The 20,575-nt window shown below is 38.7% G+C and overlaps 1 protein-coding gene across 8 annotated transcripts; it reads left to right on the plus strand.

The window, feature by feature from the left end:
• The first annotated feature begins 19 nt into the window (after positions 1 to 19).
• LOC120557498 (inter-alpha-trypsin inhibitor heavy chain H3-like) lies at positions 20 to 17,376 on the plus strand. 8 transcript variants are annotated; one of them, XM_039797885.1, is made up of 24 exons: positions 20 to 146; positions 1,491 to 1,651; positions 1,768 to 1,872; positions 2,220 to 2,382; positions 2,532 to 2,642; positions 2,986 to 3,114; positions 3,236 to 3,352; positions 3,556 to 3,724; positions 3,809 to 3,919; positions 6,538 to 6,719; positions 6,860 to 7,039; positions 7,139 to 7,260; positions 8,191 to 8,435; positions 11,264 to 11,281; positions 11,534 to 11,560; positions 12,247 to 12,261; positions 12,726 to 12,749; positions 13,018 to 13,062; positions 13,625 to 13,684; positions 15,423 to 15,530; positions 16,131 to 16,299; positions 16,682 to 16,830; positions 16,964 to 17,048; positions 17,145 to 17,376. In XM_039797885.1, the coding sequence occupies exons 1-24, from the start codon at positions 75 to 77 to the stop codon at positions 17,257 to 17,259; spliced, it is 2,682 nt and encodes an 893-aa protein (XP_039653819.1). In that variant the 5' UTR covers positions 20 to 74; the 3' UTR covers positions 17,260 to 17,376. The 8 variants fall into 8 exon arrangements, with proteins under 8 accessions (XP_039653819.1, XP_039653820.1, XP_039653823.1 ...); XM_039797886.1 differs by lacking the exons at positions 11,264 to 11,281; positions 11,534 to 11,560; positions 12,247 to 12,261; positions 12,726 to 12,749 and adding exons at positions 8,726 to 8,743; positions 9,708 to 9,722; positions 10,187 to 10,210; XM_039797889.1 differs by lacking the exons at positions 11,264 to 11,281; positions 11,534 to 11,560; positions 12,247 to 12,261 and adding exons at positions 8,726 to 8,743; positions 9,708 to 9,722.
• The last annotated feature ends 3,199 nt before the right edge of the window (positions 17,377 to 20,575 follow it).

Raw genomic sequence — 20,575 nt, forward strand, 5'->3', positions numbered from 1 at the left:
AAAACAACGAATGTACACATTCATGTTGTCCTTGACAGTTTGAGCTGCCTGGGCTGCACTCTGGTGGAGCCATCATGGAGAGAGCTGTGGTGCAAGTCACGCTTTTTGGGCTGCTGCTGGTTTTGGCTAGCACACTACCAAACAAGGTAAGGTCACAAAACTTAAAGGACACACTACCGCACTGCAAGGAAACTGAATCTATTGAACATATAATTTTCAATTAGGTTACGGTAAAATTCCAGGGAATTATTGTGAGTCAAAAATGTAATGTCCTTTTAAGTGACAAGTGATGTTATTGTGTGTGTTAATGTGTAGGCTATTACTCAGTGGGAAACAGTCTTAATGGGGGGACTCAACTCCATATTGGGTTAAAAAAAGCTGGTCCCCATGTTAATTATTACATTTTCAGGTTAAGATTTAAAGTTGTTGGTATTGGGAGTGTGCAAGTCATATGTGAAATGATAACACCAGTGATGGGGGAAGTAATCAGATTCTTTACTTGAGTAAAAGTACTAATATTGCCCTGAAAATACTCGACTACAAGTAAAAGTCCCGCATGCAATACCTTTATCAGCTAAATTTACTGCAAGTATGATAAGTAAATGTTGACATGGTGCAGTAAAACTGTCCCTGTTTGTGTTTTATTATTATATAAGATGTTTTTAGATTGATATTACTGTACTGCTGCATTTATGTGTTTGTTGCATTTTACTGCTGTAGAGGTTAAGGTCATTTTTATATACTGTTGGGTAGTTTAGTCTACAGCAATGCATCATATATCTATAAGATCTCTTTAAAAAAAAGTTTCATGAGCTCAGAAAAACAGCCATTTGCAGCTTTGTGACAATGCATTTTACAGCTGATACAAGACGGTTAAAAAAAAGAGTTTAGTTAGCTTAAGAAGTAGGACATTTTTTTCAACCCATAAATGAACCATTCATCCTTCAGTTTATCACAAACTCATGTTTTAAATTCATGGTTACACATGGCCATTCAATTTAGATTTTCACTGGACACTATGCTTCACTGGTATGAAAATGTAGCGTAAATGTAAACTGGAAAATTCTATGTTGTCTCTGAGATACAGTGAAGTAGAAGTATAAAGTTGCAATGTGTGTGTGTGTGTGTGTGTGTGTGTGTGTGTGTGTGTGTGTGTGTATATGTGCGTGCGTGCGTGCCTTCGTGCGTGTGTTGGGCCGTAAATCTGTTTCAGAAAAAGCTGGTTCCCCTGACTTTAATCATTACATTTTAGGGTTAATACTTGCTAAAGGTTCAGTATTATTGGGACACATTGCCATGTGAAAACAAAACGACAAGAAACAAACAGAATGGGGTGTTTCTGCAGTTAGACCAACAATATTTCACTGATGCCACCCACACTTTTTTGTTTTCCACCATCATCTGATCTTTGGTCAGCTGGTCGTCAGCCAGCGACATTAACCAAGCCATTTATTTTATTGTGAAATGTGCCTCCTCCTGTATTTGCTCAGGACAACTGGAACATCTACAGCTTTCACATCAACTCCACAGTGACCAGTCGTTATGCAACCACGGTCGTCACAAGCCGCGTGGCCAATCGCATGGACGACTCAAAGGAAATAGAGTTCCAGGTCCGGATTCCCAAGAACGCCTTCATCAGTAAATTCAGAATGTATGTGAAGCAAAAATACTTTTTACTGGATTTTGCACATAAAGCATCATGAAATGAAATCATGGGCTACTCAGGAGTACGTATATAAACAAAGACTTTTGTTTGTTCTTCTTTAGGTTTATAGATGGCCAATGGTACGATGGTGTTGTGAAAGGTAAAGAGAAAGCTCAGCAGCAGTACACTGAGGCTGTGTCCCGTGGCCAAAGCGCTGGGCTTGTCAGGTACATAGATCAATGGATCAGTTTATTGCCAGGTCTAATAAAGCTTGTTTTTATTTCGTATTTTTTTAGAAGAGCCTTGTGTGTCCTTCAGGATAAAGGAGGACAAAAAGAATAAAATCTTTGTTTTGTCTGACTTTTCTCAAATATTTGCCTTTTTCTTTTTAAATAAGGCTACTTTAATGCCTTCAGGTCTTTGAAATTCTTCAAATGAAATAATCTGAGAAGGAAATGCTGCTCTTTGATTGTATTACTCACATCCACACCATAACCTGTGATGAAGTGTCATTGTTCTATTGTAAAGGGGTCAGAAGGAGGACCACTGCTTTAATGTATCGTCTCTGTTGCAGTTCTGTAGGGAGGACCCTCGAGGAATTTAAGACCTCTGTGACTGTGGCTGCCCACAAAAAGGTCACCTTTGAACTCACATATGAGGAGCTGCTGAAACGCAAGCTTGGCAAGTACGAGCTGCAAATCCACGCTCGACCCATGCAGCCTGTCAAAGACTTCAAGGTGTGTCTTTCCTGTTGGTTTCTATTAATCTTAAAAAAACATTTTACATTGAAGTATATTATCACCCTATTTTATCGATACTACATACACCACAACATAATCAGAGCTTCAAAGTGTTTTTTTTTATTTTTATTTATTCTCAATGCCAGGTCGATGTGTACATTAATGAGAAAGCTGGCATCAATTTCATCGAGGTTAAAGGAGGACTAAGCACCAAAGCCCTGGCTAATGCCATTACCAGAACGCATGCAGACAAACAGGTACATGCAGTAAGCACTGCTATCTTTGTTCTGAACGATAGTTTACTAATATTGTTAATAAAAGAATATCTGTTTGACCACAGTATACATAATGGCCCTGGACATTCTGTCTTATTTCTCTTCTATATCTTTATGCACTTTTGCAACAGTTTTCACTTTGTTGTTATTCCAAACTGCATTTTGTTGTACAAATAGTGCTCAACTCTGTGCCGAGACAACACAGTTGAATCTAATCAAATTAAACGAAATGCAGAGGACTCATATTTTTGGCCAATGAACCCAGTACATCAATTTCCATATCTCTATTTTCCAGTCTCTAAAACCTGTTTCATCCTGTTTCCAGGCGTGGGTGTATTTCTACCCAACAGAGGACCAACAGAAAACATGTGATGGCTGTGGAGAGCAGGGTATGAATGGAGATCTGGTTATTGTTTATGACGTCAACAGGGACACCTCAATTGGAGACATCAAGGTAAAGCAAGAGTTCATTTCCTGGATGACTCCAGTGGTCTATTAGCATTGTTAAAAATACCGTACTTATTTAAATGGCTATCTTCCCCTGTTATCTTAACTTTCTTCTTCCTCTCTCTAAGACATCAGCTGGATACTTTGTTCATCACTTTGCTCCATCTAGTCTTTCCCGCATACCAAAAAATGTTGTCTTCGTTATTGATCAAAGTGGCTCAATGAGGGGCAAAAAAATGCAACAGGTACAGCATTTGAAGAGTTAAGTTTGTGACGGATTGTGACTGTTTTAATGTCAGTTAATTATGTCTGTGGTTCACTTCACAGAAAGCTTTATTAAGAACACGTGAAAAGAACAATATTACATGGTTTCTTACATGAATAATAATAATATATATATACACACACATATATTCATTTGTTATGTGTGAATGATGTTTTTGCCCAGACCCGAATAGCATTAATCCACATCTTGAACGACCTGGCAGAGGATGACCACTTTGGTCTTATCACTTTTGATAGCAACATTTTTCACTGGAAACAAGAACTTGTTCAGGCCAGCAAGGAAAACCTGGAGAGTGCTAAGACATTTGCACTGAATATTATTGAGAGAGGAGGTGAGGGTTTTAATAAATATTTCATGAAGGTATGTGACTATTTTAGTAATGGCAGTAATGAAACATAGTTTCATTCCATTTCAGCCACAGACATTAACGCAGCAGTGTTGGAAGGAGCACGTATGCTGAATGCACATCCCAGAGAAGGTTCAGCGTCTATCGTCATACTTCTCACCGATGGAGACCCAACCTCAGGTTACAATAAAACACACATGCACACAAAAGTGAGATAATACTTCAAGAGATTAATGTAAGACTCCTAACGACACAGTCCATGGCCCAATCCCAATCTCCACACTCACAGACTTTGAGACCGTTCCCGTTGAGTCTGTGAGGGCTTAAGGCTGTCCCACTGTCGAATCGTCTAGTGCATGAGGGCTCTCTTGCAAACATTTGAGCCCTTTCTGAACACTTTTTGTAAGTCCACATTTCTGCAGACTTTGCCTGAGGGAATTACCTACAATTCATAGCATTGTGACGTAAAAGGTCCCATGGCCAAAATTTCACTTTATGAGTTTTTTTATGCATTCCGCCAGCCTGCCTATGGTCCCCCAGTGGCTAGAAATGGCGATAGGTGTAAACTGAGCCCTGGGTATCCTGCTCTGCCTTTCAGAAAATGAAAGCTCGGATGGGCTGATCTGGAATCTTGCTCCTTATGAGGTCATAAGGAGCAAGGTTACCTCCCATTTCTCTGCTTTGCCCGCCCAGAGAATTTGGCCCACCCATGAGAGAGAGACATCATGGCTTTCATGGCTTTCAATATTGGGGCGGCTGTGGCTAAGTGGTAGAGAGGTCGCCTGCCAATCGGAAGGTTGGTGGCTCGATCCCTGGCCCTGCAGTTCCATGCCGAAGTGTCCTTGGGCAAGACACTGAACCCCGAATTGCCCCCGATGCTGCGCCATCGGAGTATAAATGTGTGTGAATGTTTACCTGATGAGCAGGTGGCACCTTGTACGGCAGCCTCGGCCACAGTTATGAATGTCTGTGAATGGTGAATGGCTCCTGTACTATGTTAAAGGGCTTTGAGTAGTCGTTAAGACTAGAAAAGCGCTATATAAAAACAGTCCATATACATTTACATTCAAATGAGCAAAGTGGCAGTTGGTCAAGGCCACACCCCCATCCTCCACCTTGCCCCCCCTCTCTCCTCCTCAATAGCTACAGACACAGAAATGGCACATACTAAGGAAAGCTCATTGTGGGACTGGCTCTAGTGTCTGTAATTCTGCACCAAGGCTGAATTTCAGGAAAGAGACTTCAGATACAGTATTAGGGGACCACTAAGGCCTATATAAAAGCATCCAAAGAGCACCATGTCATAGGACCTTTAAAACACAGAGTTACCAGGGGAAGCTTAGTCTCGCATTGTCAGACCTATCTCCACAGTGATGTGGAGTAAGGTCTTGCTACTCTACTAATGTGTGTTCAGCCTGGCGTATTGAATTTACATAGAAACATTACCTTAACTTTAAGGACTTAAGATGGTACTTAAGTGGTAGGCTGCATAAAACACATGAAATCAAAGTGATGCAAGCACAGCTGATTTATTCATTTCATTTTGCTTAAAGGTGCTTTAAGCGATGTCACATGTTTTTTAGGCTACAACATTTTTTGTCACATACAGCAAACATCTCCTCACTATCCGCGAGCTGCCTGTCCCCTGAACACACTGTAAAAAAACGCGGTCTCTGTAGACAGGCCAGGCTCCACAAACGGCAACAAAAACAAATTGCGCCAACCTGCACCACCCCACAACAAACAGTGTTCCAGCCAATAACTGACAAGAAGGATTTGGGGGTGGGGAGGGGACGGGATGAGGAGGAAGGAGGGGCGAGCTAGCCTCCATTTTGTTTGACAATATTAGGGATGTCCCGAATCTAGGATTTGGGTTCGGATTCGGCCGAATATTGGGCTTTTTGACGGGGTTTGGTTTCTGTGTGATCTAATCTATGGATCTGACGAAGCCGACGAGCGACAACAATCAGGCCAGCAAGCTACACTGCCATAAGAGGAGTTTCATTCAGATGGATTCAGAAGAGATACAATGAAGGCTGCTGGAGGCTGAGGGCAAACGAGACGCTACCACATGAGAGAAAGATGTCGCCTTACTTGTTTTCCCACAACACAAACTTTTGTAAATGCACCTTTTGAAACCTGAACAAGATGAAGTGCGGACTCACGGAGTCAATGACAGGCCGGAGCTGCACCCCCGGTTGTTGGTCGTCTTGACGAGGGACGCTGGGACGCCGATCCGGAGCGGCGGTTGCTCAAGATTGAGTCAGCAGGCCCGTGTTTGGAAGTGAACAAAACAACTTGTAGGTGATTCAGTTTGACACAGCACAACCCCTCTTAGGTAGGAAAGTACACACTCATCTAGGCGTCCACTGCTCCCTCTTCAGATGCACCAATCAGGGCCGGGGGGGTGTCTAACTACGCGTTAATCACTGCTCATACACACGCATTCATTCTTCCTTGTGGGGGGAGGGGCTTAGGAGACCGTTTTGGGCTTTAGCGGAAAGGGGGGAGGGACTGAGAAGTTGTTGAAATTGTTTTGAAGTCCTGGATTTCGCAATCCTACTTACGGCACCTTTAATGTTACCGGCTAGGCTAACCTTTGTTGAGTAACGAGTAAAGTTAGTTTAGCGCTTACGAGCCCTTGCAGCCTCTCGCACTCCGTCACTCACCGGGTGACGTCAGTGAGGGTTCAGGGTTTAAGGTTTTAGGGTGGAGAATGGGTTGGGCCCATGTATTACTGTGTGAGGGAATTTGAGCTCAACTTCCCCTTTTAAATCTCATGCCTTGGTTCTTTGCAGGGGAGACAAATCTTGAACGAATACAATCAAATGTCAGAAGGGATATTGCAGACAAGTTCCCACTCTATTGTCTTGGTTTTGGTTATGATGTCAATTTTGAGTTCCTTGAGAAGATGTCGCTGCAGAACAATGGTGTGGCACGACGGATTTACGAAGACTCTGACGCTGATTTACAGCTCAAGGTATTTGAATTCACTTGCTCCCATTATAAATACTCTGTTTACCATGTGATTTGCTACATTTCCATAGATAAAATTGATCCTGATTGGCTGTGGAGAGATAAACATTCATACAGCGTCCATACTGTACCGTATGTCAACAGGGTTTCTATGAAGAGGTGGCCACTCCTCTGTTGACAGATGTGACAATGATCTATAATGGAGGGACCAATCTAACCCAGACTAACTTCAGCCAGTATTATAATGGCTCTGAGATTGTGGTGGCTGGTCAGATCACTGACAACGACATTGAAACCTTCACTCCACAAGTTGTAGCCATTTCGGTAAGGATTGCTCCACCCAGCACATCAACTGTAATCTTCTGAAAGCTTGGTGAAAACCCTTGTGTATACTGACATAATAATTAATTTGGACTATGACAGAGGGATAGAAGAGTGACATATTCTAACACAAACGCCACCGTGGAGTACACTGGCACAGATTTTGACAGCCACGTCCAGAGAGTTTGGGCCTACATCACAGTCAAACAGCTTCTGGAGAAAGAGTGAGTGTGATGTCGACAGCTGTGGCTCAGGTGGTAAAGTGATCGTCTACCAATCGGAAGGTCGGTGATTCAATCCCTGGCCCTGTAGTCCCATGTCAAAGTGTCCTTGGGCAAGACACTTAACCCCAAATTGCTCCTGATGCTGCGCCCTCAATGTGTAAATGTGTGTGATTTTTTTAAATCTAATGAGCAGGTATGACAGCCTTGTATGACAGCCTCGGCCACCAGTGTATGAATGTGTGTGAATGGTCCTATACTATGTAAAAGTGCTTTGAGTAGTCGTTAAGACTAGAAAAGCTCTATAAAAATACAGTCCATACAGCCCATTTACCTTTTTCACGGAATATCATTTTTACTATTTACTGTACTTTAGCTTTGTCTTTATAAGAGTCACTGGGCGCTGCTGGTTTTTTGGGGGTTTTAACCATAATACACACATGGATGGTATAACTGTATTTACAAGTCGCCCAAATTAACATCAATGCTGTCAACACATCTGGGACCGTACTTCTGTTCTTCACATTAAAATGACATGCTTCAACAACTTCAAATTATGCAGCAAAAGCTCTTTAATTTCCACTTTGAATGTAAAGTTATATTGCCACCTGAGCATTGCCCAAGCGTTCTTACTGCTTTCTCTCAATGAAGTCACTTTGGTATACTAATTAGACATGGAAATGAGGGGGGGGGGCCAGATTCGTCACATAGCGAAAAGACTGCAAACTGCGTCACACCAGTTGTGTCTGGATATGGCCAATAAACGCGACTGGATGTCTGATCAATGGACACAGTTACGTTACCATCAACAATCATTTCAGCACTAACACAACAAACACAACAAAATGTTATCAAAAGTAGTGTTAGCTGTTAATTAACTTTATCATACCGTCATGTCAAATGTTTGAATTTGTGACACAATTTATGACACAGGCTGCTGTTTTCTGGACCTGAGAAGGAGAACGTGAAGAAAGAGGCCTTGGAGCTGTCGCTGAAGTACAGCTTTGTAACCCCACTTACATCCATGGTGGTCACCAAGCCTCTGGGGGAGAAAACAGATGTGCTCCATAAACCTAAGGAAGGTGGACCAACACAGGCACGGCCATCTCATGTAGGGCATCAACCGTCTTTGACACAAAATACTATGGCGATTCGGGGATACGGCGGTTCCTTTACTCGTAAGCAACACAAAAGTTAACAAAACAAACACAATGCAAAAATACAGTTATCATTTTCAATTACAACTAATAAATAAAATTTTGGGTATGTGTGAGTATGGAACTGGACATAAATATGTATGTATGAAAAAATAAATAATTTATTCAGTTGATGTAAACGTTAATTGCTAATAGTCAAGTGTCTGCAAAATTAGCAGACCATTGAGGGAAATGAAACCAAATGACATACAATGTTCATTATTTTAAAGTAAATAAATAACACCATGTTATCATCTTTTTCTTTTTAACAGCACAAATGTTTTTTCCAGGTAAGGCATAGAGTAGGTACATAGGTACACATATCTGAACTGTTTTGACATGAAAGATACACTATTGATTCATAATAATACAATGTAATTTAGCATACATTCTCTCTCATGAATAAATCTTCTCATCCTTCACAGAACAATGTGTTGTTTACATTTTGTGAAAAACCAAACAAAAAAAATCATGACTTTTTCAAAGTAAATTAACAACTTTATCTTAACTTAATTTTATCTTTTTCTTTTTAACAACACCAGGTGGTTGGCCTATGCCAATGGACATAGGTACATCGGCGCCATTCTGACATAACAGATACACGATTGATTTAATAATACTTGTAATATAATGTATTTTATTTTATTTTCTCTACTTTGTGCTAATGGAAATGAAAGTTTAATATTAAATTAGGCCTATGAATGAATGTAATGGAAGCAAGACTGATAGCTTTGTAGTCACAAAGGAGACAACCAAAAGGAGATGAAATTTTGGCATTCACACATTAAACGAATGAAGGTACTTCAGCTGCTGCGAGATTATTCGGAAGTAAAAGATTACTGATGGGGGATCTCCTGATGTAACATCCCCTAATCACTCTTAAGCAAGAGCATCAACCCTGATCACAGAAAAAGTAAAGATTCACCTACTCGTATGGATGGTCAGAGTGTAAACTGCGCTGTAGGGGAGAGGCAGGCGGATGTTGGGGCGTAAGCCCTTGCATGGATTAGTTTGGGCAAAATGGCGCTAAACTGACCCCTCCCAGCTATACATTCTCTCATGGTGGATTATCTCCTGAATTACTCGTTTCTTTCTAAAAGTAATATTATTTGTTTTAACTGTCTAACTCTCCCATACGTGATTCCACTTGAATAAAACCTGATACAGCATGACTGACAGCAAACTAATCTACAACCATGACCATTTCAAAGTAAATTAACAACTTATCTGTTATCATCTCTTTCTTTTTAACAGCACAACCTATACCAGGTAAGACATAGATACATATCATCTTTTTTCCTTTTAACAGCAAGGCGTCTTTCTCAAGGCATTAGTAGTTGTTTCTCCGGAGGTATGGGTACACATTTCCACTGTTCTGATATGAATACACTTGTGTATATATTTTACAGTATATAGAGATTTGTTCACATTTCTTGAGTGACAACCAACATTTGTAGAAATATGAATAAGGCAAGGTTTATTCAGATACCAAAATGGCGCTAAACTGACCCCTCCCAGTTATACATTTTCTCACTGTGGATTATCTCCTGAATTACTTGTTTCTTTCTAAAAGTAATATTATTTGTTTTAACTCTCTAACTCTCCCATATTTGAAACAACGTGATATTATTCCACTTGAATAAAACCTGATGCAGCATGACTTACAGAAAACTAATCTACAACCATGACCATTTCAAAGTAAATTAACAACTTTTCTGTTATCATCTCTTTAGCTTTAACACCACAACATATACCAGGTAAGACATAGATACATAGGTACACATCTGCAGCATTCTGACATGACTATTTATGAATTACTCATATAATGTATTTCATATAATGTATATAGCCCTACAGCATACATTTCTCATGTGTACTGTACACATTTGCATTATTTGCAGTACAATGCATCGTTTTCATTTTGTAAAAACAGAACTGAGCAGAAAAACTGAGGGTGGAGGACGGTGCAAGTTATTTAACAACTGTATCACAATGTCATGTTATAATCTTTTTTCCTTTTAACAGCGTAGGCCGTTCTCAAGGTGTTAGTAGTGGTGGTCTCTCGAGGTATGGTGGTACACGTGTCCACTGTTTGCAAATTTGTTTTAAATTTGACTAAGGCAAGGTTTATTCCACATCTGCATTCATGACAACGGTGTAACAGTGTAATGATCACCTCATGAGTAAATCTTTTGTTCTTCTTAGCTAAATGTATTTCACAAGACACTGCTTAGATCAGGGAAACTTTGGTCCCCTCCTGCAGACTCACCTGGAGGGGACATTGCAGTCCAACCTGTGGTGTCACAAATTCTAGTAGTTTGCCAGTTGGTGAAGGCAAGGGGCCATGGCAGTATATATATATATATATATATATATATATATATATATATATATATATATATATTGAAGAGATCATGCAAGTTGTATGACAATAATGTGTTGCTTGTGTTTTCTTATAATTACATCTTTGATGAATACTTTTTGTAATACTAGCAAAGACTGCAGTAACTTAAAAATGTGTAACTTTCATAGTTATTAGAAGCTAACTCTTCTGTGCCTTTCTAATTATATATATGGTTGTGTAACATATGTGTATTTTTACAGATATGTACATACTAAAAGATGTTTAATTCTTAAATTACATCAACTGAATAAATAATTTATTCAGTTGATGTAAACGTTAATTGCTAATAGTCAAGTGTCTGCAAAATTAGCAGACCATTGAGGGAAATGAAACCAAATGACATACAATGTTCATTATTTTAAAGTAAATAAATAACACCATGTTATCATCTTTTTCTTTTTAACAGCACAAATGTTTTTTCCAGGTAAGGCATAGAGTAGGTACATAGGTACACATATCTGAACTGTTTTGACATGAAAGATACACTATTGATTCATAATAATACAATGTAATTTAGCATACATTCTCTCTCATGAATAAATCTTCTCATCCTTCACAGAACAATGTGTTGTTTACATTTTGTGAAAAACCAAACAAAAAAAATCATGACTTTTTCAAAGTAAATTAACAACTTTATCTTAACTTAATTTTATCTTTTTCTTTTTAACAACACCAGGTGGTTGGCCTATGCCAATGGACATAGGTACATCGGCGCCATTCTGACATAACAGATACACGATTGATTTAATAATACTTGTAATATAATGTATTTTATTTTATTTTCTCTACTTTGTGCTAATGAAAATAAAAGTTTAATATTAAATTAGGCCTATGAATGAATGTAATGGAAGCAAGACTGATAAACTTTGTAGTCACAAAGGAGACAACCAAAAGGAGATGAAATTTTGGCATTCACACATTAAACGAATGAAGGTACTTCAGCTGCTGCGAGATTATTCGGAAGTAAAAGATTACTGATGGGGGATCTCCTGATGTAACATCCCCTAATCACTCTTAAGCAAGAGCATCAACCCTGATCACAGAAAAAGTAAAGATTCACCTACTCGTATGGATGGTCAGAGTGTAAACTGCGCTGTAGGGGAGAGGCAGGCGGATGTTGGGGCGTAAGCCCTTGCATGGATTAGTTTGGGCAAAATGGCGCTAAACTGACCCCTCCCAGCTATACATTCTCTCATGGTGGATTATCTCCTGAATTACTCGTTTCTTTCTAAAAGTAATATTATTTGTTTTAACTGTCTAACTCTCCCATACGTGATTCCACTTGAATAAAACCTGATACAGCATGACTTACAGCAAACTAATCTACAACCATGACCATTTCAAAGTAAATTAACAACTTATCTGTTATCATCTCTTTCTTTTTAACAGCACAACCTATACCAGGTAAGACATAGATACATTTCATCTTTTTTCCTTTTAACAGCAAGGCGTCTTTCTCAAGGCATTAGTAGTTGTTTCTCCGGAGGTATGGGTACACATTTCCACTGTTCTGATATGAATACACTTGTGTATATATTTTACAGTATATAGAGATTTGTTCACATTTCTTGAGTGACAACCAACATTTGTAGAAATATGAATAAGGCAAGGTTTATTCAGATACCAAAATGGCGCTAAACTGACCCCTCCCAGTTATACATTTTCTCACTGTGGATTATCTCCTGAATTACTTGTTTCTTTCTAAAAGTAATATTATTTGTTTTAACTCTCTAACTCTCCCATATTTGAAACAACGTGATATTATTCCACTTGAATAAAACCTGATGCAGCATGACTTACAGAAAACTAATCTACAACCCTGACCATTTCAAAGTAAATTAACAACTTTTCTGTTATCATCTCTTTAGCTTTAACACCACAACATATACCAGGTAAGACATAGATACATAGGTACACATCTGCAGCATTCTGACATGACTATTTATGAATTACTCATATAATGTATTTCATATAATGTATATAGCCCTACAGCATACATTTCTCATGTGTACTGTACACATTTGCATTATTTGCAGTACAATGCATCGTTTTCATTTTGTAAAAACAGAACTGAGCAGAAAAACTGAGGGTGGAGGACGGTGCAAGTTATTTAACAACTGTATCACAATGTCATGTTATAATCTTTTTTCCTTTTAACAGCGAGGCGTCGTTCTCAAGGTGTTAGTAGTGGTGGTCTCTCCGGAGGTATGGGTACACGTGTCCACTGTTTGCAAATTTGTTTAAATTTGACTAAGGCAAGGTTTATTCCACATCTGCATTCATGACAATGGTGTAACAGTGTAATGATCACCTCATGAGTAAATCTTTTGTTCTTCTTAGCTAAATGTATTTCACAAGACACTGCTTAGATCAGGGAAACTTTGGTCCCCTCCTGCAGACTCACCTGGAGGGGACATTGCAGCCGACCTGTGGTGTCACAAATTCTAGTAGTTTGCCAGTTGGTGAAGGCAAGGGGCCATGGCAGTATTATATATATATATATATATATATATTGAAGAGATCATGCAAGTTGTATGACAATAATGTGTTGCTTGTGTTTTCTTATAATTACATCTTTGATGAATACTTTTTGTAATACTAGCAAAGACTGCAGTAACTTAAAAATGTGTAACTTTCATAGTTATTAGAAGCTAACTCTTCTGTGCCTTTCTAATTATATATATGGTTGTGTAACATATGTGTATTTTTACAGATATGTACATACTAAAAGATGTTTAATTCTTAAATTTCACTGTTCATTTTGCAGCATTCCTTAAAAACCCACCGACCAACAGTTATCAATTTGTTTCCATAGTAGCTTCACCAGGTAATCTTAATTTTGCAGTTCTGATCCTTCCTTCAATTTTAATATTTGCCAACAAAAGATGGTTTCCAACAGCTAGGACATTTGGTATTGGTTGAGGCAGAAATAATGGGGTGAAATTACTTGTAGGTAAAATGTAGACTAAAAAACCCATAGCATGTTTCATGGTATAGTTTCCATAAAATTGATCTATTTCTGTTCAAAATCATACAAAACGTTTAGTAATTTATTATAAGGTAAAAATATTAGTTGCCCTCATGTCATTAGCTTGCAGAATTCTTGAAACAAAGACTAACAACAAAGGCCTAACGTGTATACTGTAACACACATACATGTGTATAAGCCTAAAGTAATTTGTTGTGATGTTAAAGAAGGGTTTACTTTTACTAAGAGATTCTTGTCTATGACTATAAATAGTAAAATCAGATCACTTGGGTTACACCGAACTATTCTTTGAAATCTTATGAGTCTGAGAACATAATGGTACCCATCTTTCATTCTTTATGTGCCACACAAGTACAGGTGTGCTTTTACATTTTACTGTAAATGTAATTCTCAAATGATACATGTTTACTGATCACCACATGATAGTCAAGATTTTGGATAATCATTATCAAACACTCTATAATTAATCTTAAAGGGGTGATAGAATGCAAACCCAAGTTTACCTTGTCATAGTTGAATAACCACAGGTCGGTGGGTAAAATGGGCATACAGAGAACCTCAAAGTCCCATTGACACCTCTTTCCTATCCAAATCTCACAATTTGAAACTGCCGCTGAAAACGGGCGAATCCCAACAAAGCTAATAGTTGACGTCAACTCAGTGGCTGTACCTTATTTGGCTCTGGTCTGCACCTTTGTCATGCCCCAAAATTTAAATTAACACTAATTTTATCTGTGCGCTGCTCTTTGTACTTCCACGGGAATTACAAAGAAGACAGTTTGGAAGTTTTTCAACGATATTGAAAACAGACCACGGTCGTAAATGCAGTGTTCCAGACTGTACAGGGAATGCTCACACTTTTCACATTTCATCGCGAGCTGCCGGTCGGGGTGCTCCAGGTAAGCAGTAGTTGGTGGTTCAGTTACCCCAGAAAAGGTGACTGTGCGCTGGGTACAGAGCAGCGCGAGCTGCTGGTCGTGGAGCTCCGTCATGTCAGCGGTAGTTGGTGGTCTAGTTAAGGGGTAACTGCGAGTGTGGCAGGCATGTTCCCTGATATTATTAAATTTAGTTATGTTGTAATTTATATTGCAATGTAAATAATACACTTAACACTTACAGTAGCTGCCATGACCTCGCACAAATCTCCTGGATTTTGATAACCAAATGTTGGCAGGTATGAGTTACCCCAGAAAAGGTGACGCTGGGTACAGAGCAGCGCGAGCTGCCAGTCCCAGTGCTGTTGGCCATTGTATATTTGCTCCTCAGCTTCGCTCGTTGTAAACCAACCAATTAGCGCGCAGCTCAACTAAATATTCATGAGCATACCACAAAAGGGAAAAAACCTCTCATTTCATTCTAGGGCTATTTCACAGGGTTGCATTAGGGCGCATAGAACAGCACACGGGCCATTTTCAGCCCAACCATTGTTACGTACCCTATTCGGAGACCTTAAGGAACAGTGTGAAATACCTTATATAATCATTCTCTCACCCCTTTAAGTTAGTTAAATTGGTGTTGAGAGCAACAATCATTTTCAGTGTTTCCTTCTGCTGTGTGACTCTGTGTTCCTCTCTAGTTCCTCTTTCCCACAGGTTTCTGCTAAAAACTGAGAATCTGTCTCTTCCACTCTGCTTTGATGTCACTGGAGATGTTCGCCTTAAACTACTTCACCATCGCAACAGGGGTCAGTAATGTTACTCTTTGTGCCATCACAGTTTTTCTTGAATTCCTTTAACAGTCCAGTCAATAGTCGGTTATATAATGTGTATCAACCCATAATTATCCCATAGTTTGCAGGGATGGAAAGTAACTAAGTACATTTTATTAAGTACTATACTTCAGTACAATTTTGAAGTATTTTGATGAGTATGTGTATGTGTACCACCAAATAGATTTTTCCCTTCTTAACTTTATCAGATGATTTCATTGAAATAACTGTTTTTTTGGTCTAAAGAGGTATAATTATCTAATATTTCACAAAAAAGAAAAGATTAGAGAAAAGACCAAAAGATTCATTCAAATTTATGTTTACCAAATTAATAATTTCCTAACATCTTGTGGGCCTGACACCTAGATTGAGTACCACTACTACACTGCTACAGTGGAGTACTTATACTTTTGATACTTCAAGTACAATTTGCTGATAATACTTCTGTACTTTTACTTAAGTGGGATTTTGAGTGGAGTATTTTTTATGTTGTTGTACTGGTAATTCCACTTAAGTAAAGGATCTGTGTACTGTTTAAGTGTGGTGTTGAGTTGCATTTGTTCTCTTTTGTGTTAGAGCTGTCTGTGAATGGTGAGCTTGATACAGTAACGAATGGAGGCTTCAGAAGGATTGTCATCCACTTCAAGACTGACCTTTATGTTGAGGTTGACACCAATGTCATCACTGTACGAGAGGGACAGACACTGACACGCCACACTGGACAGGATCTCATCACAGCTGGAAGGTGATTTTACATTGTAATGGTCCCGACCAAGAAATAGTCAGGCACATCACCCCCCTTAAAACAGAGATTTGTTGTTTTTACTACACCTTTTTGTACGGATTAAACAAACGAGATACATCATGTTAATTAGTGAGCTTTAGAGGTGCTGGTGCAGATTTTGTTACCCTTGGACAGAGCCAGGCTAGCTGTTTCCTCTGTTTCCAGTCTTTATGCTAAGCTGAGGTAACTGGCTGCTGACTGTAGCTTCATATTTCCTGTACAAACATGAGTGGTATCAAACTTATCATCTTACTCTCTACAAGAAAGCCAATCAGCATATTTCCTTCAATGTCAAACTTGTGCAAACAAGTCCAAAATTAAGACAAAGTGCATATTTTTCTAGTTTGACAGTGATTAGGCGGAACAAGGAAATAGATGTTGCAGCTGGAGACACACGCATGGTCATCTATATTCATGAGAAGGATGGCGTGGAATTCCTCTGGCCGGTTTTGAGACAGCAGCCACTGGACAACAACGTTACAGGAATCATAGGTGGGTGAAAATGTTTATTTGATTTGATATCGGGTCAAAAATAGTTAGTGTCAGAAGACAAATATTTTTTGCTGCGTCTCTTGTAGTGGTAGCTTTTCATTGTCATTGCTTTGTTTGTCCTCTTTGTTTCCAGCTCTAAAGCCAGCAGTTTATGAGGAGGTGCAACAAACTCCCTCAACAAAACTTAAGATCAAAGACCAGGAGATTGACGTTACCAGGTATATATGTTTGTATGAAAAATAAAGCTGTTAGAGAGTGCTTTAATTATTACTCATATTATACACAAAGATATGACTATTTTTGTCTTTTTCTAGGTCCAATGCTTTTGACTACAGTATAGTCTCTCCACCGACACTGGACTGCTGGCTCATGTCTGCGGCGTCTGTCCTGCAGAGACGCCTGGATGATTTCATCGTTACTCAACTTTAACTGGGAATTATGTTGAATCACTTGCAAAGATTTCATTTTAAAGAAAAAAATGCAAACACTGATTCATCTTGGAACAAACCTTCCACCTGGTACTAACAAATAAATAGTATTCCCGATCTTTCGTTGTCTTGTATGAAGTTAACTAGATCATAATGGATTTTTCAGATGGCATCACTATTTTATTTGTTTGGAATAATTCTTCAATCTTAAAACTTTATTCTTAATGTGCTCATATTATGCTTTTTGGCTTTTCCCCTTTCCTTTATTGTGTTATATATCTTTTTATGCATATTATAGGTTTACAAAGTGAAAAAGCCCAAAGTCCAACCCAAAGGGACTTACCATCTCCAACAGAAAACACTGTTCACAAACTGCTCCAAACAGCTCTATTGTAGTCCAGCCTTTACTTCCGTGACAAACGTGCATCACTTTGTAACACACGTTATAATCAGTCCCTCCAGAAAAACGCGATTATGCGATCGCATAATTCAATGCATAATCAGCCAAATTCCGCATATTCATGCAGGGGCCGCATTTTTTCAAATATGCCGCACTTTCGCCGCATAAATTGCCGATTTCATAATCCCCACATTTTCGTTGCATAAAAGTCACATATATCTTAGCAGAAAGTTGAAAACTTTTTGCGTTTACGTCACACAAGAGCAGCCATTTTCCCCTGTTGCCATGGGAACGTTATGAAGTGACGTAATTACGCGATGTGAAGATCATCGAAAAGCAGGTGTTGGAAGTTGAATTTGACCTATAAATTTGACATGTACTTTGAGTTGTTATCCAATAAGAAAGCTATCTTAATATCTGATGTCTACTCAAATTTCTTTGTTTAAGTGCTCCTGCTGTCTATATTATTAACGATTTTTGAAAGTCTGTCTCTTTTGTATCTTTTATTTCCCTCTGTTTAGACGATTACTTTTATTTTTACTTTAATATTATATTATTTGTATATATTTTTGTATCTTATTTGTTTACTTATTGCAATGACTGAATATCTGTAAACTATTTTTGGAAATTAAGTTTTAAAAAAAGCAGGGTGTTGGGGGAATCACTTTTTCTTCTCTTTTTCATCAAACCGCAATTTTTGTAAGTTCCCGCATTTTTTGCAAGTTGCCGCAATTTCATAAAATTGCATAAATATCCCGCATATTCCATCGCATTTTTTAAGAAAACGTGCCGCATAATCAAGGATTTTTGCCCGCAACAATCACAAAAAAACTCCACGTTTTTCTGGAAGGACTGTATAATGCTCGCCAAGCTGCTAGCATGGCACTCCTCATGCTCTGCAACTGACAAGCTAGCTGTATTTACTGTGCATTTGCGACTACCAACAAAGATGGAACAGAAGTGTGATGCCTCACTCTGTAGCTAAAACAGAGAATTCAACACACAGGGTGAAAAGAGGAGCTGCAGCAATGTGCAGTACAATAAATATATGGTGTTTTCTGAAAATTAAACCACATAAACCTATTCTGGTACAACCTCTAAATACAATCATAAATCTCAAAATTAGCATAATATGAGCAGTTTAAAAGATTAGAAGAGAAAATAGTAAATCAAGAATTTAAACACCTCCATGGTCTGCAACACCACATTAAAGTGCTGATTCTATATGTAACAAAACATATAAAGCCAAATTGTTTCTTTTCAAACCAATGTTGTCTGTGTTTGCATGACAATTCCTGGCAAAGGGGGCAGGCTGGACCCAATATCAACAGTTAAGGTCATATAAGCAGTTCAATCCGGAGAGACCTCATTTTGAATGAACAATATTTACATATTTCTTGACGTGTGCACAACAAAAAAAAATTAGACCCCATTTCCCATCGTGACATCATCACATTTTAAAGCGGGTCGAGAAGCAGGTATAAGTATTGTAGGCTTCCCCCGATGGAGTGTAGACACCGGTGGTGATGTGATGAATGAAGAGGATGCTGAGCTCTGAATGAGAAGAGGAGTGAGCTCTGCTGAGCTCAGACCTGGGAGCTGGAAATGATGAACTGGAGGTGAACTATACTGCCTATACTGCCGACACAAGGCACGACGAGTCACGCTTAAATGTGAGCTGACAGCATGGAGAGCAAAACATTTAACCCCCCATTTGTCCTCGGGACAAATTTGACCCATTTGCAAATTTTCGATATCAGACATTTGGGTTTCTTTCAACCAAACTTCCCCAAAATAACAGGCATGGTTCCATACAACGCTATTCACAAGTAAAATTAAGGATCAGATCTCTACTTTCATAGAATTTTGGGTGTTTTATTTAATTTAATAGCATTATCCTGACTAAACGTTGACTTATCTGTGATTAACCATTAACTTCATTCATCTGATCTTAACTATTAGTCAACATCATTTAGAATTTCTGCTTTTTTCTAGCACAAAAATTATAGATAATTTCATATATATGAGATATATTGACCAAGAATTTCAAAAATCTGTGTAAAACTATTGGTAATAAGTTGGTATAAGTGGTGAATATACTGGTGGTAATGGAAAAAAGTGCCAAAAATGTTGAAATAAGCGACAAAATATTGACAGCAAGAATGTGATTGGCTGGTAGAGAGTGTGGCTAAATCTGGTTGGTTTAACTAAAAGTGTAAATGCCCCTAAGCAGCTGATGTGAAGCAGGAGGAGAGGGAGAGTGAGGTGAATGAGAATGAGTGAGCAGGCTAACATAAGGAATGTCTTCCTTGCTGAACTTACACTACATTACACTTACACTTGGATCTACTCCAACAGCGTGGCAAAGACGGCCCAATCCATTGCAGCTGACCCTAGCCACCCCTTGTCCTGTCAGTTTAAGCTACTTCCCTCAGGCCGTAGGTACTCCATGCCCAGATGCAGGTCCAATAGACTCAGAAACTCTTTTATCCCAACTTCTATTTCCATTTTAAACAATTTGCTAGAACTGTTTTAAATTTTTGTATTTCATTTGCTGTTGTGTTTTAGATACTGTGGGTATTTCATGTTTTGCTGTATTGTTGTGTGTCTTGTCCTTATGTCTGTCTGCTGGCTGTACAAACAATTGCCCCTCAAGGACAATAAAGTTACCTTACCTTAGCCCCCACCCACAACCTCATTTTCTATCCTCTTACTCTATTGTGTTGTCTATTATTATTTTTTATGGATTTTATTGTTATTGTTTTTATTGAGCTGGAACAGGTAAACAAAGAAGCACATTGTACTGTGTATGAGTGTCTATGTGACAAATACATTTGAATTACTTTTTCTTACCTTTCCTGTTTTTTTTTATGTGTGTGAATAGGTAAGTGGGGGGGAATGTGTTTTTATGTGTGGG

This window comes from Perca fluviatilis, chromosome 4, assembly GCF_010015445.1.
Source record: "Perca fluviatilis chromosome 4, GENO_Pfluv_1.0, whole genome shotgun sequence".
NCBI lineage: Eukaryota > Metazoa > Chordata > Actinopteri > Perciformes > Percidae > Perca > Perca fluviatilis.

What these genes read in the sequence shown, in the direction of transcription:
- LOC120557498 (XM_039797885.1), top strand. Translation starts at nt 75, where the DNA reads ATGGAGAGAGCTGTGGTGCAAGTCACGCTTTTTGGGCTGCTGCTGGTT. An exon ending in GAATATTATTGAGAGAGGAG is followed by an intron (nt 3,725 to 3,808) that starts GTGAGGGTTTTA and finishes ATTCCATTTCAG; the next exon opens with CCACAGACATTAACGCAGCA. An exon ending in AAACAGCTTCTGGAGAAAGA is followed by an intron (nt 7,261 to 8,190) that starts GTGAGTGTGATG and finishes TTTATGACACAG; the next exon opens with GCTGCTGTTTTCTGGACCTG.